This window comes from Muntiacus reevesi, chromosome 18 (genome assembly GCF_963930625.1).
Source record: "Muntiacus reevesi chromosome 18, mMunRee1.1, whole genome shotgun sequence".
NCBI classification, from domain to species: Eukaryota; Metazoa; Chordata; class Mammalia; order Artiodactyla; family Cervidae; genus Muntiacus; species Muntiacus reevesi.
The window spans coordinates 23,005,838-23,029,377 of NC_089266.1; the positions used below are offsets into that span (position 1 = coordinate 23,005,838).

The 23,540-nt window shown below is 42.7% G+C and overlaps 1 protein-coding gene and 1 long non-coding RNA gene across 2 annotated transcripts; one reads left to right on the forward strand and one right to left on the reverse strand.

The window, feature by feature from the left end:
• Window positions 1–893: 893 nt before the first annotated feature.
• Window positions 894–2,241, reverse strand: LOC136150255 (uncharacterized). Its single transcript, XR_010659767.1, has 2 exons — window positions 2,209–2,241; window positions 894–1,692 (listed from the first exon to the last, which is right to left on the reverse strand). It is a non-coding gene; the product is annotated as an uncharacterized lncRNA (long non-coding RNA).
• Window positions 2,242–2,323: 82 nt separating this feature from the next.
• CWC25 (CWC25 spliceosome associated protein homolog) lies at window positions 2,324–23,364 on the forward strand. Its single transcript, XM_065910964.1, has 10 exons — window positions 2,324–2,509; window positions 5,374–5,546; window positions 10,974–11,210; window positions 13,378–13,447; window positions 14,301–14,428; window positions 15,225–15,288; window positions 16,357–16,568; window positions 16,964–17,062; window positions 21,085–21,246; window positions 21,730–23,364. Exons 1-10 carry the CDS (start codon window positions 2,492–2,494, stop codon window positions 21,842–21,844), a joined length of 1,278 nt encoding a protein of 425 aa, XP_065767036.1. The 5' UTR covers window positions 2,324–2,491; the 3' UTR covers window positions 21,845–23,364.
• Window positions 23,365–23,540: the final 176 nt, after the last annotated feature.

The following is a 23,540-nucleotide window of genomic DNA, read 5'->3' on the forward strand; positions in this document are numbered from 1 at the left end:
GGAGTCCTAACCACCAGACAACCAGGGAATTCCCAGGACTTGACATTTTTAAAATGTGGGTTTTATAGTATGAATAATGGAGAGTTGTGAAACTTTTTAAAGCAGTGGGTTGATAAAATCATATGTTTTAGAGAGACACAACCTGCACCCACATAGAAAAAAAGATATCTCTAAATCTTGACATGTCCAGGTGAAAATGCCTAATAGCCAGGCTTAAAACCCTGGAGCTTGAAAGGGAGCTATGACTGGAGATAATGAATTTGGAATCATTAACATATTTTAATAGATGATAACTGAAGCCCTGTGAGTAGCTGAGGTCACAAAAGGAGAACACTGTGAAAAGGCCTAAGAACTTAAGAGGCGGAATGAGGAAGAAAAAAAAATATTCCCTGAGAAGGATCTAGAGAATGAAAATTTGGACAGTAATGGGAAGAAATTAGGTAAAAAGTATTTCAGTAAGGAGAGAGTAGTCCTAAATACCAAAGGTTAAAGGTAGTCCAGATAAGGGTGAAATGTGGTTTTTTATTTAAATACGAGGAGGGGCATATTATTGGACGTCATGGGAAGAATAGTTGAATGGAGAGTTCAGGTTAAGCCAAAGTTGAAGCGGAAGCATCTTGCCTCCACAGCGGAGGCAACTTGTTTTAAGTTTGCTAAAGACAGAGAGGAGATTGGAGCAGGTGAGGGAAAGACATTAACTTTTTTCTTTTTAAAGGATCAACTAAGGATATCTAAAATGATGATGATAAGCCAATACTTAGGGAGTTAGAGGAGAGAGTGAGAAATTGAGTAATACTTAAAATGTTTGGTGTCACTTCCAGGGGCTCCAAAGAGCTCGTAACCATAGTCCTTTATGTCTCAGCACAGAAAGAATTCAGCCAGAGGCAAACTGATACACAAGAAATGATTTATTAGAATAGGATGCTTGTGAGGCTTACAAGCAGGAGGGCAAGGTGGTGTAGTATCCAGGCTACAATTTTATAAGGAAAGGAAAAGTGGGGAGGGGGAGAAGACCTTTGTCTTTCTTCAGTAGACATCATGCTTCTACTATCAGTTCCTACTCCAGGTTGGGCAGGGGAGTTTTCTTGTTCCTACGTGATCAAGCTAGGTCCACAAATTATTGTTTTTAATGTGAGCAGAGTCGTGACCTAGCGACTGGGCAGGATGTGGATCTCATGCCACTATTCATTGTTTTATGGGCATGTGTCCTGTTTCTGTTGCATGGTTTATTGCTAAGCAAGCCTGCTTTCTTCAAGTCACTCAGTCGTTCTCCAACTCTTCGCGACCCCGTGGACTATACACTCCATGGAATTCTCCAGGCCAGAATACTGAAGTGGGTGGCCTTTCCCGTCTCCAGGGATTCTTCCCAACCCAGGGATCGAACCCAGGTCTCCCACATTGCGGGCGGATTCTTTGCCAGCTGAGCTACAAGGGAAGCCTGATTTTTGTTAGCATTAACTTAGAAGGGTCTCCCATAGTTTTTCTACTTACAATCCCCTAGTGGTATTAACTATTTAATCAAGTACTTTATCAATACCAGATGTGAGGGGTGGGATCCCAGCAGATGAACCTCCATGCCTTAGATTAGGAGGGATGCCTCTTCCACCATAAACGAAGGAAAAGGAAAGGGTGATGCAGGAAAGCTGATGGAATTTCGGTTGGCTGGTTTCTCTTTAACTCCGTAAAATAAGCCTGGGGAAAGGGGGTAAAGGGAGGTGGCTGTTAGTCGAGGTTTGAGGAGAGTGCTGATTTAAAAAGACGTTTTTACAAACTCTGGGTGGCCTAGGCTGGTCCACGCTGGGGCTCGGGTGTGAGATCCGGAAGGGAGCTCCCAAGGATGCCACAGTGCACTGCCATGGCAACAGAACCGCCAGGTGAGGCCCAGGCTCAATTAGAACACCCAAACAGCGCGTGCGTGCGAAGTCGCTTCAGTAGCTGGGGCTCCTCTGTCTACGGGATTCTACAGGAAAGAATACTGGAGTGGGTTGCCATGCCCTCTTCCAGGGGAATCTTCCTGGCTCAGAGATGGAATCCGCCTCTCCATGTCCCCTTCACTGGCCAGTTGGGTTCTTTACCACTAGCGCCACCTTGGAAGCACAGCCCCACAGAGCTTCCTCTTATTAACACACCATTTGGAAAGCCACGGGGAAGAGCCAACTCGAGGTGACCGAAAGTAAACCACAAATCCCGCGATATCATGGGACGTACCCCGTGAGACTGCCTCCCGAAGCTACCGCCACGTAACGCGACAGCTAGGTGTTTTTTTTTTGTTTTTTTTTCCCGACAGCTAGTGTTAAACGTCACTGTCCTGCGACGCTGTCTCTGTAATAGGACGCCCTCCCGGAAGTGGGCTCTGGATCGGGCAGTGAAAGTGGTAGCCGGTTGCCCCCGGGATCAGATCTCGGGAGGTCGTTGTTGAACTATTTCTCCAAGTTTCTCTCCTATCCTTCCTGCGTCTTCTAGATCCGCGAAGTGAGGAAACATCACCATCATGGGAGGCGGAGACCTGGTAAGTGAGGGAGCCCAGGGCTGGGGGAGGACCGAGGCCCGAGACCAAGTGGGGCTGGGGACGGGTGTGGCAGTGAGTATTGATAACGCAGCTGTGCTTTCGGGGAGAGGGAGCTGTAGCCCTGGACAGGGGGCGGATCACAGAGGCCTTGGAGGAACGGGGCGGAGACTTGGAAAGGTGTGTGAGGTGGGTCGCCAAGGATGGCAGGTGGTGTTTGTTGGCAGGAAACCCTTCTGGCTGGAAATTCTGGGGAGCTTTGGGACGGTTGGAACCGTGGCTAGGAAAGGAGGCAGGTATGGAGGACGTGTCACGCAGATTTTGTTTTGTGTATTTTGTCTTGGGGTACCTCGCCTTTCCTGAACCAGGAATTCAATCTTGTCCTGCGCTGTAGTTGTGATGACTTGTGCCCCATTCTCCTCATCCCTGAGTCGTGTTCTGGGATCACAGATCTTCTGACTTTCACTCCTTTGGTGCAGCATTCTGATCTGTAGTGGCAGAGCTTTCTTCTGAATTCATTGTTGTTCAGTCGCTCAGTTCAGTTCAGTCGCTCAGTCCTGTCCAATTCTTTGTGACCCCATGGACTGCAGGATGCCAGGCTTGCTGTCTTTCACTGTCTCCGGAGTTTGCTCAAACTCATGGCCATTGAGTCAGTGATGCTGTCCAACCATCTCATCCTCTGTAATCCTCTTCTCCTGCCTTCAGTCTTTCCCAGCATCAGGGTCTTTCCCAGTGAGTTGGCTCTTTGCATCAGGTGACCAAAGTATTGGAGCTTCAGCTTCAACATCAGTCCTTCCAATGAATATTCAGGATTGATTTCCTTTAGGATTGACTGGTTTGATCACTTTGCAGTCCAAGTGACTCTCAAGTGTCTTCTCCAACACCACAGTTCGAAAGCATCAGTTCTTTGATGTTCAACCTACTTTATAGTTCAACTCTCACTTGCATATATGACTAGGGGAAAAACCATAGCTTTGACTATATGGACCTTTGTCAGCAAAGTGATGTCTCTGCTTTTTAATATGCTGTCTATGTTTGTCATGGCTTTTCTTCCAAAGGGCAAGTATCTTTTAATTTCATGGCTTCAGTCACTGTCCGCAGTGATTATAAGTTATGTGGCTAGTTCTCATAACCTGTATAGCCACCAAATGGGAAAATATACCCATAAGAATGTGGTGCGATATCAGAAAAATGCTAATCTCCTGAAAGTGTAGCTAATTGAATCAGCAAATAGATCTGTTTAGCCATTTGTCTAGTAGCTATATTAGAGTTTGTCAGATGTTATCAATTAGAATGACTTCTAAGATACCTTCAAGGTTTGTCCGATTTAGTGTCTTCAAGTAGCTGCATTTAGGGACAGGAAAGCTCGAATCCAAAGTTTCTCAGCCTCACCACTATTGACATTTTGGGCTGGATAATTGTTGTGTGTGTAGTCCTGTGCATGTAGGATGTTTAGCAACATCCCTGGCCTCTGGCTAGTGGCACCTTTCTCCCCGAGTTATGACAACCAAAAGTGTCTACAGACATTCCCGAATGATCCCTGAGACGCAATCACCTGTATTGAAGGCAAGCAAGACAGGACCATTAAGACAAGGTGGAGGGTGGGGGAGGAAGGGTTGAATAACCTGATGAGGGGAAAGTGAAAGGTTGCTGCTGTGAGCCGTGTGTTACGCCGGAATTTGTGACCTCCGGAGGAGAGGATTTTGAACTGGGATCAGAGATGAGGCTTGAGTACTTGGAGCTTTTTGTGTACCAAAGTTTTAATAAAGTATAACAGAGATAGGGAAAGCTTCTGACATAGACGTCAGAAGGGGACAGAGTGCCCCCTTGCTAGTTTTTAACAAGGTGTTTTATGTCTGTTAGAAAGCTTTTAATCAGATAAGAGAGATACCTCAAGATTGAGGAAATTTCACCAGGCCTTTCCAATCCTGATCCTCTCCAATTCATTCTTTACGTGCTAAGCTGGTCATGCATTTTAGCTGCATATGAATGTTTAATATTTTCCACTGCCAACAGGATAATTCAGTACCTTAACATGGTTTATAAGGCCCTTAACCTGTTACTTTCTTTATTGGCTTCATCTTGAGTCCCGTTCCTATCAGGTTACTCTCCTATCTCCAGCCATGCTGAATTATTTGTATTCTGTTCTTTTTCACCTCTGGGCCTGCAGCTGTGTGTGCTGTTACCTCTCTTTGGAAATCTACTCCTCTCATCCCTGCTTCCTACATCACTGGGATAATTTATAATTGTCCTTAGATGTCACTTCCTCCAGAAAACCTTCCCTGGTTGGGAAGCTGAACCAATGCAGTGACTCATGGGGAGGAAGGCAGAAGTGAAGCACTCCTTGAGGGTGAAAGGGAAGATCAGAGTCAGGGGGAGACTCTTGGGAAGGAAGGTTGAAAGAGGTACTAGGTGTGGTTGTAAACCATGCAAGTTCAAGGCAAGTTCAGTGGACTCAAGGAAAAGAAGGTTGTATCCTTAAGAATGTGTTCAATGCCAAAGACACTTGAGTTCTTTCATCTTTCAGAGTCTATACCTTCCCACCTCTCTGCCTCATTCCTGTATTGTCATCGCCAACCCTCACTTCAGGCATGGCCTGTGGAAGTTAGACTCATACATTTCAGGATAGAAGTAGTTGAAGGGAATCTCGGAGGGGCCTGTTCTATTCTGAAATTTTATATACTTGAACAACCTCTCCTCCGCCCACCACATGTGAGAGATTGTTGGGTGCCAACCTCGCCATTGTTAGAGACATCTTGCCCTTACATGGCTGCCTTGGCATGAACAGGGTGGGGTGAGGCATGCCAGTTATACTTACCACACACTTACTCCCTGTCTTGTTTTCTCCCTCCTTTCATTTGCCACAGAATCTGAAGAAGAGCTGGCACCCTCAGACCCTCCGCAATGTGGAGAAAGTGTGGAAGGCTGAGCAGAAGCATGAGGCTGAGCGGAAGAAGATTGAGGAGCTTCAGCGTGAGCTGCGGGAGGAGAGGGCCCGGGAGGAGATGCAGCGCTATGCGGAGGATGTCGGGGCTGTCAAGTAAGCAAGGCGCTGGGGCCTTTTGGGCTGGGGGTGTCTTGGTGTGTGGGGAATTGCAGGCCTGTGGGTGCATCGTCCAGTTGTTGCATAATAGCTGCATAAGAGAATGAGTTTGGAGTCAGTCTGAACTGGGTTCTAAGGCTGACTTTGTATGGACTAGCCCAGCTATGTATCTGGGAGCAAGTTTGGGAGCCTCAGTGACCTCAATAGAACCAGGGAGGGTGAGAGTACCCAACTTCTAAGGCTTTTAGAGGATCAGATGAGATGACATGTAAAGGCCTTAGTGTAGGCCAAGTTCATGGTACACAATTGACCAGTAACTGTGACTGAGGATGACTGCCTCTACCCTGCTTACTGTGTTGAGGCCACATTCCTGCTTTTGTTAATGTGTGTACTGCAGGCTCATTTTAGGGAGGCAGTGAGGTCCCATGGAAGGAGATAGATGTTGTGTCTGTCAGTGAAAGCTTTGTGACTGTGGACAGTCTCATTCAGCTTCCTCTTATATAATATCAGATAGAAGTAACAGATGATGTACCCTACCAGCCTCCAAAAAAGGCGATAGGAGTAAATGTGTTCTGAGAAAAATAAAAAGCATAAAATATGCAGTGCATTCCTAAATCAGAATTGAGTAAAAACTCTAGAATAAAATTGAGTAGTCTGTACTGTTCCTTGTTTGTATCCTGTGGACAAGTCTCCAGGGTGACATGTGACATACTTTACACTATATTGGATATATAAGACTTTTCCTTAGTAATTTCATGACAGGAGGATTAATGACATTTGAGTGTGTGTGTGTGTGTGTGTGTGAGAGAGAGAGAGAGAGAGAGAAGAGAGAAGAGACACAGACCAAGAGAGAGACTTAGTTTCAGTTCATGGAAATGGTATTACGGAATTTAGGCAGGATAACAATTACATTCTTTCAGGAAAATGGATTGGGAGAATGCCATTCTGACTTAAGTATGAGTTTAAAATATTTGGAATATTTTAAAATAAAAGGAGTTTTGGAGTTTTTAAAGTACAACACAATATATTTAGGCCATTAATATATAAAATGAGCTAAGAGAATCAAATTCTGTACTTTTTTTTTAACCATAGGCACACATTAAATTATTTTACCTTTCATACTTTTTATAAATTACATCCTTTATAATTTAAACTAAATCAGTTTCACACATTTGGACTAGTTCCTGGGCAGCTTATAAGACATTCTTATATGTGACCTTTTAGATTTTGTGAACCCTTGATTTTAAAACAAATGTCAACTTTAGACAGAATATCTGTTAGTCAGAAGAATTTACTTCCCAACTAACCAAAAGTAAAAAATTATTTTGAAATTTTTATTCAGACAAATGTTACAGATTATGCACCTGATATGTCAGAAATTTTGGGCTTTGCAGAGCCTAATGAGGTCAGAGTATAGATGAGCAGCTTCAGAGCTGGGAGTCCAGTGTTTACCATGTTGCTGACTCTCATGCACTCTTGTCTGCTGTGAATGGGAGGAAGATGATTTTATATTATTTTGATTGTTTTGCCCCAACCCCATCACCCATATCCTCCAATATCATGAAACTCAAAGGTCAACATGTAGGTCCCTTTTCTCAGGTTTTACTTGCAGACGTAGCTAGACGATCTGCTTGTCCAACGGGCTGGCTTGTGTGGTTCTTTGCAGTGTCGTGCCTTTCATGTATCCAGTAAAAACCGTTTCCTGTTTAACAGCTCACTTCTGTGGTTCAGATGATCTTTTCTATGTTTACTATGCTTCTCTCCTAGAACAAAGAAAAAAACCTTAATATCTACATTATCCTTGACCTTCATCCAGATTCCTCTTTGCAGTGGGAGTGTTGCTTTAGTTTTCTCTGATATTAGAAAACTGTTTTCCATGCATGGGTCTACACCAGCATTTCTCAACCCTTGCACTTCGGTGTGTCCTTGGGAGATTAGATAAATGAAGATGGGAGTGATTCCCACTCAGCCAACTTCCTAAGAATAGCAGGGGTTGTCTGGGGCAAGGGCATCTGTAGATTTTAAGAGTTCCCTGGGAATTCCCTGGCTGCCCAGTGGTTAGGACACCTCTCACTTCTCGGCTTTCACTGCCGAGGGCTCAGGTTTGGTCTCTGGTTAGGGAACTAAAATCTCACAAACCACTTGCATGGCAAAAACAAAAATCTCCCTGGGTGAGCCTTGTGGGCAGCCTCAAGAACTTGTTCTATATCGTTAATGATAGCAACAGCAAAAATCTGTAGATTATTTCATTTTTATATGACTTTTACTCTATATCTTTTCTTATTTAAAAACTCAGAGAGAGGATCTCATTTAAAAACAATGAGCATTGGCAGTTACTAGCTCCATTTTGTTTAAACATTTTATTTACCTGTTTATTTTTGGTTAGGTCTTCATTGCTGCCCAAGGGCTTTCTGTCATTGCCGTGTGTGGGCTTCCCATTGCAGTGGCTTCTCTTGTTGGGAAGCACAGGCTGAGGCACGTGGACTCAGCAGTAGTGTACACGGGCTAGTTGCCCCATGACATGTGGGGTCTCAGTGTCCGGACCAGGGAGCTAACTCATGTCCCCTGTATTGGGAAACTAGGTCCACTTTAGACGTGAGGATGTGGAAGTGTGAAGAAATAACTTGCATGGTTACCGGGCTGGTTAGTGGTGGAACCAGGCCAAGTCCAGTGGCAGTGGATCTCTGTGATTACAACATGGTTTCTTACCAGAGGGCCTGAGAAGGACTCATATTAGTTGAGTCCTTTTAAAAAAAAAAAATTTAATTAATTAATTGATTTATTGTTGGCTGTGCTGGGTCATTGTGGCTCCATGGACTTCTCTCTAGTTGTGGGGAGTGGGGGCTGCTCTCGAGCTGTGCTGCTTGGGCTTCTCATTGTGGTGGCTTCTCATTGCTGAGCACTGTCTCCAGAGCTCAGGCTCCAGGCATTGCAGCGCAAGGGCTCAGTGATTACCGCCCCCTGCCTCTAGAGGACAGGTTCAACAGCTGCGGCACATGGGCTTAGTGGCTCCGTGGCATGTGGAATCTTCCCAGATCAGGGATTGAACCTATGCCTGCTGCTTTGCCAGGTGGATTCTTTACCCCTGAGCCAACCAGGGAAGCCCTAGTTGAGACCTTTTAAAAGCTGGAACCCTGAAAATACTACTTCATAGAAGTATCTGTCTTCATTTTTCCTTATTTCTTCTGGACAGGTTTTGCTGTCTTGCCTTCAGGCTCCCAGCCCTCCTACCTTTTCATATCATCTCTTCTCTTTCTTTCACTTAGTTTCTTTTCCCTCATCTCATAACTGCTCCTGCTCCCCAAGGCGCACTGCCCTTCTCCCTTTATTCTCTAAGGGTGCCTCCACGGACTTCCCTGGTGATCCAATGGTGGAGAACCTGCCTCCCAGTGTGGGGGACGTGGGTTCAAGCCCTGGTCAGGGAACTGAGATCACACATGCCACTGGGCAACTAAGCCCATGCATCATAAGATAGAAGCCCTCAAGCCACAATGAAGACTCAGCACAGCCAATAAATGAAGACATAAAATTAAATTGTTTTTTTAAAAAAAGAGTGCCTTCATTCCTCTGGTACCAGTGTCAGCTTCATGCCGATGACTCCCACGTGTATCTCTGCGTATTCAGGTGTTTCTGCTTCACGTGCCCCACAGTCACCTCGTCACAATAGCTCTCAGCAGCACCGTTTGGTGATTTGTCGACCTCTGTGCCTTATCGGGTACCCTGTGAGCAGCTCAGCTGCCTGAATCTTTGTCATCTGTCCAGTGTTACTCCTTTGCCTGGCACACAGGAAGTATGCTGAGTCAGTGTTTACAAATGAATAAAAATGAGTCTTTGGTCCCCGCTTCCCAGTCCATGTTCATGTCAGGCATGTATAGGCGTGATCCTTTGAGTCATCTTTGACATGTCCTTTCATTTTATTTATTTATTTTAAGATATGTTTATTTGTTTCATTTGGTTGCATCAGGTCTTAGTTGTGGCACATGGGATCTTTCACTGCAGGCACACAGGCTTCTCTCTGGTTATGCTGCAAGGCACTCCAGAGCTCACGTGCTCAGTAGTTGTGGCACAAGGGCTTCGTTGCTCTGAGGATATGGGATCTTAGTTCCCCGGGGATCAAATCTGCATTCCCCCTGCATTGCATGGGGGATTCTTAACCACTGGACCACCAGGGAAGTCCATCAAACCAATAATTTTAATAAGAGAAGAGGTATCTAAGGGGTTAGACCCTCTATTATTGGCTTAAATTATTTTTATTAAAATGTGCAAACATGGGACTGCTCTGGTGGTTCAGTGGCTCAGATTCCAAACTCTTGATGCAGGGGGCCCAGGTTCATCCCCTGGTCAGGGAACTAGATTCCACGTGTGGCAACTAAGACCTGGCGCAGCGAAATAAATAAAAAGTAAATATTTGAAACATTTTTTTTAAATGTGCAAAGATATAGCTAGAAAGATATTATTTATGCTCATAGTTGTTACGTAATCTTAAAAATCAATATACAAAAAATGTCATATTCAAAAATCATTGAAACTAATGTTATAGATAGTACTATTTTGATGAAACTACTTTGCTGCTTGCAATGTGAATGTGATATTGGTTGCCCCAATACATACTCTTATGAGTATGTACTCTTATGAGTTCATATACTCTTATGAGTTCAGCACACCTTTATTGTTTGTTGCATGGAGACCCGGTTTTCTCACCACTTTTTCTCTTAGAACCACAGGGAAATATTTGGCATGATACTGTGACATAATTTGGCTTCCCTCTTTTGGCTTGAAAACATAACTTGTTATGACTGATCTTTTCTCATTATCTTCTTGAATGTAGTATTACCACTGGTGCCAATGTGCCAGTAAGTTCCAAAAACACGTGATAAACACCAATGCGTATGTGGTCACTGGAATTGTTCTTGGTGATGAGCTGATCCAGAATGTGCACATTAGCTGTTTCAGATTATCCTCGACATGAAGGCACTACACAAAGACTTCGTAAAGGGGACTTGAGAAGCCCTGAGCAAAGATCCCACGCCCCAGGTTGAGGAACGTTCTGTGCTCACAGGTTGCTTTAGTTGTGTGGAAATGATCTCTCCACTAAAATGTAAACTCCATGACAGCAAGTACCATTTTTTCGCAAGTGCCTCATGGAGTGTGGTGGTTAGCCTTTGCTGAAGAGCCTGTAGAATGAGTCCTATTCTGACCAGTCACACTTTTTTTTTCCTTTAATGTTTGGTCGTGCCTTGCAACCTGTGGGATCCTAATTCCCTGACTGGGGATCGAACCCACAACATAGACAGTAAGAGCATGGAGTCCTCACCACTGAACCGTCAGGGAATTCCCCTAACTGTGCTTATCTATCACTTGTGTTCAGGTTTGCAGGAGTCTGCATTTTCTTTGACTATTTCTTTTTTTTTCCCCTTGAACTAGGAAAAAGGAGGAAAAATTGGACTGGATGTACCAGGGTCCTGGTGGGATGGTGAACCGCGATGAGTACTTGCTGGGGCGTCCTATTGACAAATATGTTTTTGAAAAGATGGAGGAGAAGGAGGCAGGCTGTTCTTCGGAGACAGGACTTCTCCCAGGCTCTATCTTTGCCCCGTCAGGTGCCAATTCCCTTCTGGACATGGCCAGCAAAATCCGAGAGGACCCGCTTTTCATCATCAGGTACTGATGAGGGTCTGGGAAGGGGTTTTGTAGAGATGCTCAGCCGAGATGTTATCTTGCCTCTTGCTTTATAGTTGGGGAGAGATTGGTAAATGTACCAGACCAGACCAGATTTATCCATTTACCCTTAGTCGTTAAATAATAAGAGACAGAAGCAAGGTTAGAAAGACTGGCAACTTCTTAGAAATTTGGGGATATGTATAGAGTTCTTTTCCCCTCCCCTCTCCCTCTCCCTTTGTTTGTTTGTTTTCATAGCAGAACCCTTTAAAAAGAAACTTTATAATCTTACTTGAAATCTTAATACAGAACAGATCAAAGTAAAGCTGCCTTTTGGGTGTTAAATAAAATCATGTAGTGTGTGTGTTTTTTTTTTTAATTTGCACAATTTTATTTCAAGGATATGAGATTGAAAATTGAAAATGTTTATTTCTTATTTATATATCTTTATATGTACATATTTTCTCCCATTTTGTAGTAAAATGTGCATAACAAAATTTACCATCTTAACTGTACAGTGTACACTTAAAGTGTACAGTTCAGTGGCAGTAGGTACATTCACATTGTTGTGCAACCATCACCCCCACTCATCCTCTCCAGAGCTTTTTCATCTTTGCAGCTGAAACCTTATACTCATTAAACAATAAGTCCCCATTCCCTCCTCTTCCCAGTTCCTGGCAACCACTTCTACTTTCTGTCTCTATGAGAATACTCTAATTACTTGTATAAGTGGAATCATATGGTATTTATTTTTTTGCTGACTGGCCTATTTCACTCAGCATGTCATCAAAGGTTTATCCATGTTATATAGCATGTGTCAGAATTTCTGTTTTAAAAATTGTGGTAAAATGCACATGATGTACAATTTCCCATTTAAACCATTTTATGTATACAATTCAGTAGTAGGGCATTTGAATTATTATTCAGTCAATCTCCAGAAGTTTTTCATCTCCTTGTTTTTTGTTTTTTGGCAAGGCTTACTGGATCTTCCCCAACCAGGGGTTGAGCCCAGGCCACTGAAGTGAAAGCCTGGAATCTTAACCTCTAGGCCACCAGGAAAATCCTCATCTTACAAAACTGAAAATCTATACCCATTAAACAACTCTTCATTTCCCCTCCCCCACAGTCCCTGGGAACCACTATTGTGCTTTCCATTCCTATTGTTGGACTATTCTGAGCCTCATAGAAATGAAATTGTTCAGTATTTGCTTTTTTGTGAGTGGCTTATTTCACTTTATATAATGTCTTCAAGGTTCACCCAGGTTGTATCAGAATTTCCTTCTTTCCTAAGGCTGAATGATAGTTGCATGTTTATACCACATTTTTTAATCCATTCATCTCTCATGCCCATTTGGATTATTTCCCCCTTTTAGCTATTGTCTATAATACTGCTATGAACATTGGTATATAAATATGCATATTATTTTATAAACTCCTTTTTTCCACCTAATCATATATGTGGGGCATCTTTTTTTTATTGCTGACCACGCTTTTATAACATCATTTTTATATCTATATTGTATGGATATACCATAATTTATTTTATTAATATTCTCCTATTGAATCCCTAACTTGTTTCCAGGCTTTCATTGTTCTAAGATGAACAACTTTTTAGTGACCTTCTTTGATTATATCCCTTCAATAATAAATTCTTGAGGAAGCATTTGTAAGATTAAAGAGTTTGTGAGTAGGTACAGGCTGTGATAAATGTTGCCAAATTGTCCTCCAGGAAAATTGACCTGTTTATCCTCCTATGAATATATGAGAATAAGACTTCTTGAAAGACGAATCCATTCTCTTTACTTTTTAATGTGTTATCATGCTAAACAGTGGAGGTAGTATTGAAATGCTGCATACGTTTGATATACAAGATGACATACATTTACTTGATCAGTTGAGAAGCCCTGAGCATGAAGCTTAACAAGCAACAGACCAAACTCACTTTCTTGCACAACAGGGAGCCAGTATGGACTTTACCCACAATATGCAATCCCTCATGCCGACTTGGGGAAGATTTCTGGCTTTCACACCATCATGCAGATTGCAGCATAGGGCTTGTCTGCCTGCATTTAGAAAAAAATTGCTGCATAGAGTTATGGAGAGTAGAATGAATGACTTAATTCCCTTTCTGAAATAATCATAATCTTTATAACTTCTTCTCTTTCTTTAGGAAGAAAGAGGAGGAGAAAAAAAGAGAAGTATTGAATAATCCTGTGAAAATGAAGAAAATCAAAGAATTGGTAAGTAGTGCATTATGTAAGCATTAAGAACTACTTAACATGAGAACTCCTCTCCATTTATTCTTTTTTTTTCCTTCTCTCCATTTATTCTTATGAGAGGGAAAACAGAATGGCTTTAAATGTCTTTGTCTTTTAGAGACTGTCTCCTGGTGATTTTATGCAATCTTATATCAAGCTTAGTTATGCTTGATTTTCTCTTTTATGTCTTTTGGTTGGAAATGCAGCATGTGATGTCATTCTTTGAGAAAAAGAAGGGTTTGGGGATATGCCTGGGGAAAGCATGATTGTACACTGTGTTCAGGAGATCAGGTGGTATCCCATTCATCATTAGGGCCCATTCATCATTCACATATTATGTGGCTGTTTCTTTTTTTTTTTTAACTTTTTATTTATATTGGAGTGTAGCCAACTGTTGTGATAGTGTCAGGTTGACTGCAAAGGACTCAGGCTTACATACACATGTATCCATTCTCCCCTAAACTCCCTTTATGTGCATGTTTCTTGGATCAGTTGGTAAGAAAAGTTTAAAAATTGATCTTGCAGTCCCTAATTACTTTTAGTGGAGTTGGATTCTTTTGACAGAATAGAAATTCCTAGGCAGTGGTTCTGGGGACTGTTTCAAAACACAGATTCCCAGCCCTACCCACCAGAAAGTCCATTCTGTAGTCTAGTGGGTGTTTCTGCACAACCAGGGTCAAGACCCTCCACTGTTGTCAACAGAGGGCGGCTGATTGAGCATGTCCCCGAATCCCTGTAGACCCAGCGACCTGGAGTCAGGCAGTTTGCGCATGACCCTCAGAGTGACTGACAGGTCTGGATAATCTTATGCTGTTATGTTCTGGGTATTTTCTAGTTGCAAATGAGTCTGGAAAAAAAGGAGAAGAAGAAGAAGAAGGAGAAGAAAAAGAAGCACAAGAAACATAAGCACAGAAGCTCAGGCAGCGATCGTTGCAGCAGCGAGGATGAGCGCAGCCGGGGGAGGTGAGAGCACTGTGCCTCCTGCACCACTGATTCACTCACTCTCATTCCTTCCACAGAAGTGGACAAGCGCCTGCTCTGGGCCGAGAACCGCTAGGTTCTGGGGGCTCAGTGGAGGGCACTTGCACACTCTGACTCTCTGCCCATGGAGTTGCCAGATAGCATTAGAGTTCCTAGAGGTGCTGGCAAGATCCCCAGCAGGACTGGCTGCAGCCGTGTCTGTCCTAAATCAGATGTCCTGGATGCGACTTTCAGCTCCTTTTATTTTTATTTATTTATTTACTTTTTGGCCGCACCGCATGGCATGTGGGATCTTAGTTCCTCGATGAGGGATGGGACCTGCGCTTCTTGCATTGGAAGCTCGTAATCTTAACCGCTGAACTGCCAGGGCAGTCCCTCATTTCAGCTCTTGATTCCACCAAGACTGAAGTGGGTTCTATGGAGGCTTTTTCTTTTTTTTTTTAAATGCATTAATGGGCCCATCTGGGCCTGTTCTGTGTTTTCTCTGAGGGAGCCGCCAGCACTGTCGCTGCTGACTCAGAGTCCCTAGAATAGCAGCACGAGGTGAGAGGAGAATGTGCTCGGGCGCTGGGGCTGAAAAGTGAGGCCCACGGTTTTTCACAGGAAAAACATGACTGTGCTGATGCATCTTCCAGCAAAGAGAGAGAAACATACTCCCACACGAGAGCCGGGAGGTGGGAGAGGTCACGTTTGAAACAGGAAGCGCATTTCAGCACAGAGCTGTAAACTGGACCTTTAGGCGTCTTCTTTTTCAATGAGTATGTGTTTAATCCCTTAGATCTCAAAAGAAGATGGCAAATTCTTCCCCTGTTTTGTCCAAAGTCCCTGGATATGGCTTACAGGTAAGGATATGGCTTCTCAAAGGGAGTGACTGTGGGACCATGGAACGTGCCAACCTGGCAGCCTTTGTGGATATAGAGCATTTTTTTTTAAACTTTTTATTTCATTTTGGAGTATAGCTGATGTTATGACAGTTTCAGGTGTATAGCAGAGGGACTCAGCCATATATATACATGTGTCCGTTCTCCTCCAAACTCCCCTCCCATCCAAGCTGCCACATAACATTGAGCAGAGTTCCCAGTGCTATATACAGTAGGCCCTTATTGGTTATCCATTTTAAATGTAGCAGTGTGTACCTGTCCATCCCAAACTCCCTAACTATTCCTTTCCCCAACCTTTCCCCCTGGCAACCATAAGTTCATTCTCTTAAGTCTGTGAGTCTGTTTCTGTTTTGTAAACAGTTTCATTTCTATCATTTTTAGATTCTGCATATCAGGGATGTCAAACATATTTCTCCTTTGACTGACTTTTATTTCACTCAGTATGACAGTCTCTAAGTCCATTCATGTTGCTGCAAGGACATAGAGCATTTTTAGCAGCCAATCAGACACACAGAAAGAAGGGACTTTGGGCAGCAGAGACTGGGATTGCTGGGGAACAGGCCCCTTCCCTACTCCTGAGCCTCTCACTAGGCTGAAGTCCCTCTGAGTAGAGGGGCTAAACCACCAATGGGCATTTAGGCATCCCCCCTTACCTCTGCAGGTAATTTACATGAAATGCATACATTTTAAGTGTACGGGTTGATGATTTTTTGATAAATGTACATCCCTCTGGACTCCTTTTTTCCCCTCAGGTCCTGTTCTCCATGTTCTGCATCCTACTCCCTCTCAGGCTATAGAGAAGAGCCAGGCCAATTTAAGTGCTTGGGTGATACATCCTTTTAGGGCATTCTGAGGATAACTTTCCTTAGTGTATGTAGCTCTCAGTGATAACTGTATGATGGGATTGCTGTACCCACTGGGCCCCTTATAGGACCTCAGTGTTTATTCATTTTCTTGTTTCACTGCATCTTCTCCCGAGCTGCTGGATCTTCCTACATACAGCTTTACTTCCTTTCCTTGATGATACAGGTCAGGAACTCCGACCATAGCCAGGGGCTGCAGGGTTCTCTGATGGCTGAACGAAAGGGAGTGCATGGATTAAAGAATTATTCCAGGTCCAGGAGCTCCTCTTCCTCACCTCCCAGACATACCAACAAGAAGAGCACCAGGGAAGCAGGGTCCCGGGATAGGAGGTCCCGATCCCCTGGCAGAAGGTCTCGGTCCCCAAGGCCAAGCAAACCGTGAGTGTGGGAATTCAGTGGGCAATAACCTGTGAATGTGGGGGGCCTGGTCACAGCTGGGGTTTGCCTTTGGCCATATCTGTTCATCAACTCTTCCAAATGTCTTTGCTTTGTTATTATTGTTCCTTTTTTTTTTTTTAATGTAAAGTTCAAATATCTAGAACTACATACATACACATATACTATTTGTATGTGTGGAATCTTTGGAGTGAGAGTAATACCAAATCTTACCTATCCTTATGCCTTTGTTTTTCTTCCAGTTCTTCCCTCTATTTTCTTCAATTTGGGTTATGATTCCGAAGCTGTTAGCTTTTCTTCCATCTTTTGAAGGACATGTTAGAAGCCCCTATATTGAAAAAGCTTTTCTCCTCTCTGCCCTCTGTATCTTGTTACAGGCACAACTCTAAGGTAAACAGGAAAGACAGAGGCCGAAGTAAGAGCCCATCTCCTAAAAAGGAGGTTTACCAAAGGCGGCATGCTCCTGGGTACACCAGGTGAGTCCAGAGCCCAGGAGGTCCACTTCAGACTCCCAGGCCTGAGTCTAGGAGTGGCTCAGACCAGGGCAAGAGGATAATCTGTATCACCTTTTTTGTTTACCCCTTTCTTATTCCACTTGTTAACTTTTAACCATCCACCCCTACCCCTTACTCCATGTGAGTCACATTGAAAGGACAAAGTAAATAGTTTTGAACTATTGAACTGATGACCAATTCACTAAGTGATTCTCTGTCAACATCTGTAAACCACGGTTATTCTCACAGAGATTTCCACAGGAAGCTTTTCTTAAGAGTGCTCCTTTCTTGAGGCATCAGCTGAAAGGGAAGCAGGGTGGTCTTGAGGGCAAATGCCCTCAGATCAACTCTGCGTTTGAGTTAGGTATGGCTTGGGTCTGACAGACCATGGATGTACAGTCTTGGGACCTGAGTGGAGTTGGCTGTGCCCTTGAGAGGCTGTCCCAAAGGGTCTCAATTGCTCTTAGAAGTTATTAGATGAGGGAATTCCCTAGTAGCCCAGTGGTTAGGACTCTGCACTTTCACTGCTGAGGCTTGGGTTCAATTCCTGGTGAAGGAACTAAGATTTGGCAAAAAAAACAAAAAAAAGAGTTGGGCAACTTTTCTGTACTTCCTTTAACTGCCTCCCCAGTTGGCTGCATATTAGAATCACCTGAAAAGCTTAAAGAAAACCCAAAATCCCATTCCCTGGCGGCTGCTGTGACATAATTTCTGGGAGGATGGATTGGTTAGTTAGGATCAGCGACTCAATGGACATGAATTACCTCAGTAATTCCAGTATACAGCCAGCACTGAAAAATCACTGAGTTCATAACAACCTCTTTCAATCACTATGGTATTAGAAGAGATGCAGACCCTAAAGTCCCTTTTAACTCTTTTTTTTTTTTTTTTTTTTTTAAATATTATTTTATTAGTTGGAGGCCAATCACTTTACAACATTTCAGTGGGTTTTGTCATACATTGACATGAATCAGCCATATAGTTACACATATTCCCCATCCCGATCCCCCCTCCCACCTCCCTCCCCACCCGACTCCTCAGGGTCCTCCCAGTGCACCAGGCCCGAGCACCTGACTCATGTATCCCACCTGGGCTGGTGGTCCGTTTCACCATAGATAATATACATGCTGTTCTTTCAAAACCTCCCACCCTCACGTTCTCCCCCAGAGTTCAAAAGTCTGTTCTGTACTTCTGTGTCTCTTTTTCTGTTTTGCATATAGGGTTATCGCCACCATCTATCTAAATTCCGTATATATGTGTTAGTATACTGTAATGATCTTTATCTTTCTGGCTTACTTCACTCTGTATAATGGGCTCCAGTTTCATCCATCTCATTAGAACTGATTCAAATGAATTCTTTTTAACGGCTGAGTAATATTCCATGGTGTATATGTACCACAGCTTCCTTATCCATTCATCTGCTGATGGGCATCTGGGTTGCTTCCATGTCCTGGCTATTGTAAACAGTGCTGCAATGTCTTTTAACTCTTAATTGCCTGATTCCCTAAGTTTAAGGTTTAATTTTGACCGGCAACTTTCCAACATATTACATATTTCCCTGCCTTCCAGAGAGGGAGGGTATACTGCATGGTATTTAATCTCTTGTTGGTATCGCTGGGTCAGTTCTTCAGCTGTGCTCTAATCCATGCTGTTAGGGGTGGATGCTCATTACTATGTGTTTTTTTTAATATATTTTTAAGACTCTTGGTCAGTGCCAGGTCTGCTTTTTCAGATCCTGCTTTGTTTTTCTATCTCTTGCCATCTGCCATCACTTGAATTTGTCTCATTTTGTCAACCTTTTCTTAGTGCTGTTAGAATTTTTGTTGAATTTTGTGATTTCAAACGAGTTAGAATAAACAGGTTCCTACTGTATAGGACCAATAGACCGATATTTCAATAAAATTTAAATTAAAAAGTGAGTTAGAGCCCTCAAGATCTCAGTCTTCCAGGAATGGAAACACAGAAACTTGAAAGGATGGATTTTGTGATCTTTTTGTTTTGGTTTGGTGTTCCAGGTAGTTGAACACCAAAGATGTAACCAAGATTTGGGTACTGAAAAACGAAAGAAAGATTACAGCTGTAAAACCTTTCTTAGCACTATTTATATTGTTTCTCAGATTGTGAGTCATTGGATATTTCCTCAAGGGTCTGAGGGTTCCGCAAGAATTTAAAATTTTTTGAGTTCTCTTTTGAATGTTTTGTTCTAATTAGTGATCTGAAACACCTTTCTTGTCAATTGAAAAGATGAAGCTTCTCCCTTTTCTCCACATCTTCACCAACCTTTGTTATTTGTGGTCCTTTTGATGCTAGCCATTCTTCAGGTGTGAGGTGATATCACGTTGTGGTTTTGATCTGTTTTTCTCTGATGTTTAGCAGTGTTGAGCATCTTTTCATGTGCATGTTAACCATCTGTATATCTTCTTTGGAAAAATGTCTCTGCAGATCTTCTACTCACTTTTTAGTTGGGTTGTGTATTCTGCTATTGAGTTGTTTGAGCGTTTATTTAATTTGGATATTAACTCTTTGTCAGTCATGTTATTTGCAAATATATTTTTTCCCATTCAGTAATTTTTTTTGTTTTGTTGATAGTTTCTTTTGCTGTTCAAAAGCTTTCAGGTTTAATCTGGTCCCATTTGTTTATTTTTGCTTTTGTTTCCTTTGCCTGAGCAGACAGATTTAAAAAAAAAATTGCTATGACTTATGTCAAAGAATGTTCTACCTGTTTCTTCTAGGAGTTTTATGGTTTCTGGTTTTATATTTGGGTCTTTAATCCATTTTGAGTTTATTTTTATATGTGGTGTGATAAAATGTTTTGATTTTATTCTTTTACATGTAGCTGTCTGGTGTGGTTCTCCTGTGTGGTTCAGTTTCTCTAGAAACTACCAGAGTCTACCCTCTAGAGGGTCTTCTGTAGATGTTTGGGAGAGCAGGCCCTGACTTCCCGAGTCAGGCATGAGGATCCCGAGATGTCTTAATTGTTCCTTATACAGACTTTAAATTAGCCCCTTTGTTTTCATCCTCGTGCACCACACTCCAAAGTGTCAGAGCCTACAGTACCTGAAGCTCTCCTGGGTTTTACAGTGTGAATCGCCTCTGATCAGTATCAGGCACTTATGATTCAGTTTCCTCTAATCTGTTAAAGTGGTTACCACTCCTTCATCCTCTTGTATCTTCTGACAGTTTGTTCACATATGTCTTATCTAGAGTTATTTCCTTTTCCATTTTCTTTTTAGTTAGTGGGGTTTTTGAAGGGGAGTCTTCCTTTCACTATAGATAACTTAATGTCAGATTTTTAGTATCTTAAGTTTATTTCTCAAAATTGGGCTCCCACTCCCTTATGGGACTCTGATAATTATTTTTCCTTTTAAAGGGGGATCTGTATATCACACCAATTTGAGAAACAATAGATTTGGATGTCTTACATTGGTAAATAGTGATTGAGCTGGTTCATCACCTCCTCTTCTTGCTCTTCATTTGCAGTGAGTGCTAGGAAGGAAGACCTATCTATTACTGTCTGAGACTAAGTTAAATTCTTCAGGCAACTTGCTTCTAGCTTAGTCCTGAATGATACACTCATGAGCTATGTTCATGAATTTCTAAGAATCTCCAGTGGGTAGGTGGTAGATGTCATCCATCACATGGATAAACTTGGTTCCCTGTTCTTCTATAAGTTGTTAAACAAACAATTGGAATATAATTGCCATAGATGGAGGCTCCTGATTAGTTCTTATTATGTATTTATTGTTTCAGAATAATTACTCTAGAGATTATTGAATGAGAGTATGGATTCCTTCACTAAAAGTTGTTGAAATTTGAGTGAAACCACCTGATGAAGTTGTTAGGAAGGAAGGAAACTTGCTGAGTGCGGCACTGGGCTGGGCATTTCCAAGGGAAGAGAGCTATGGGCGGAAAAGCTGGGTCCTACCTGGTTTGTCTTCCTGTGGTATTTCTGTTTTTTTGTCTGGGAGAGAAGTAGGCCCTAGGGTGATTTTTGTGTTCAACAGAAAGCTCTCATCAGAGGAGCTGGAGCGAAAAAGGCAAGAGATGATGGAAAACGCCAAGTGGCGGGAGGAAGAGAGGCTGAACATCCTCAAGAGGCACGCCAAGGATGACGAGCGGGAGCAGAGGCTGGAGAAGCTAGACTCCCGGGATGGGAAGTTTATCCAGTGAGTGCATCTTTTCCCTGCCTAACAGCTTTCATGGCAGTGGTCCCAAGGGGGCAATCAGAAAACTGGTTCATTCACTGTGTTCCCAGTGTTTCTGTGTCTGTGTGGAGTTCAGCCCCCAGATACCTTTGTTGCTCTTATCAACTTCTGGCCAGACAGTGGGATGTTTTTGATTTGAGGGGAGGAGAAATGAATTGGTATTTTACTGAATCTTCTTGGCCTTCTAAGAATTCATGGCTCAGGAAGCCTTTTTCAAATGAGGCTTGAACTTATTTTCCAGAACAGATAAATTTTCCCTTACAAATTTGTAAAAAAATTGAGTTCCAGATGGAGTTACTCCAAAGTTATCTATGTAGACTTAAAGAGAGCTTGTGTTTCTACAGCTGCTTTATGGCTAACAACCTGTTTCTTCTAAGTTTGCCAGGTAGTTTGACCAGTTAACAAATGCTTGTTACTTAACTTTCCCCTGTCTTCTCTTTCCAGCCGCATGAAGCTAGAGAGCGCATCTACCTCCTCTCTGGAAGATCGGGTGAAGCGGAATATTTACTCTCTCCAGAGAACCTCAGTAGCTCTGGAGAAGAACTTTATGAAAAGATGAAAACCATCCCCTCTCTTGCTGGTTTTCCTGAAATTTCCAGGGAGGCTGCTGATCCCTTAAAAATTCTCTTTATAAGAGTTCAAATGACTTCTTTCACAGATGTCAAACCACCACTGTTCAAAGTGACTTTCCTCCACGGATTCCAGAAACAGCTCAGTTCTTCTGAGAACCAGTGTGACTTGCTCTGTGGGACCCTTAGTAACTTTTGCTGGGTGCAGAGTAGGTTTTTCAATGGGTAGGCACTGGGACATTTAGGTGTGAGCACTCATCTTGCTCTGGAGGGAGCCTCCCTATGCCTCTTCCCTCCACCTGTGTGAACAGACTTAACCCTACCACCTCAGAATAGACTGGACCTTTCAGAAACCTCTCTCCTCTGAATCACCCAGAAAGAGTGTTCTTACCAAGGTAAATGACTACTTAACTTGATTTAGTAGATGATGTGACAGAATGATGTCAGATTAGGGCAGAGCCAAGGCTGCGACAAAGAATCTGGGAGGGAAAACAATGCAAAAAAAAAAAAACCCTAAATGAACTTTTAAAACTATTTGGACTATCAAACTGTAAAATATAGTGTGTGTATATGTATAAATTATAATTTCTACATGCTTTTGGAAAAAAAGAAGCTAGCTTTGTGAGACTATCTTGTTTGGTAAGTGACTTTACTATGTAGTAGAAGCTCATTGTATCTTGTTATCCAGTAACACAGTAAAGCAGGTCAGCTTTTCTTTCCTCTGCAAATCTGGCAAATTTTGGAAGGGCCCAGGATTTGTTGATAGGATCTAGGTTATCTGTCCTTTTTACACTGCTTATAGTCTCTGATGTGGGCAGTGCAGAAATGAAGTCAAATCATTTTAGGAGTCAGGACCAAACTCTCAATATGCACCCTGGCTCTTAAAAGAAAGTATAGTGGAAGCTGTTTATTTCATGCCTTCCCTTTTATCATGTAGTAATCTTATTACAAAGTCTAGATTTTCAGGAGTTGTTTGGTATTATTTTTTAGTCAGGTATTAAAAAAAAAAAAACAAAAAAATCCAAACTCATAGGCTCAATCTCCTGTCTTCACCCCTTTCCTGTCTCCTACCAGAAGCCCTCATTTGACTCAGGAGACCTAGGTACTCTTGATCCACACATTAGTTGGGGTAGTTCCTTGTTCTGCTAATTCCTAATTCTTAAACGAATTTGGATTTATATTTTTTGAGCACTTATGCTGCCAGACACTGTTATGCTTAAAACCCAGTCTTTCCCCAGAGAGAAAGTAACATACACTTGCTATTCAATTTAACACCTTATCCCGCTTCCCTATACTAGGGTTAATCATGTCTTTTATTACTTGGTAATAAAAACTATTTATTTTTGTAACTGTGTAAAGAGCCACCTGTGCTGAGAACCGAATTCCCATACAGAACTATGTTGATCCACGGTTTGTGTCCAGCATAAAACGGAGAGCCTTAGTCCGAGAGGAATAATGAAGAAAGCGTGGGCAGCTTACTCAAAGATTTCACCGAGTGAGCCAGAGAGTAAGACGATTATAATTCCCTGCCGTATCATAGGTGTCTTAAGGTGCTGGCCTGCCCCGGAACTGGACGCTTTGGCGGGAGGCCGGCCGCCGGTGGGTGAGAGCCGGACCCATTCATAAAACCCGAGGCTTCCGGCTGGCTCCTCTCATTGGCCCTGGGGGGAGAGGGCGTGTCCCGCG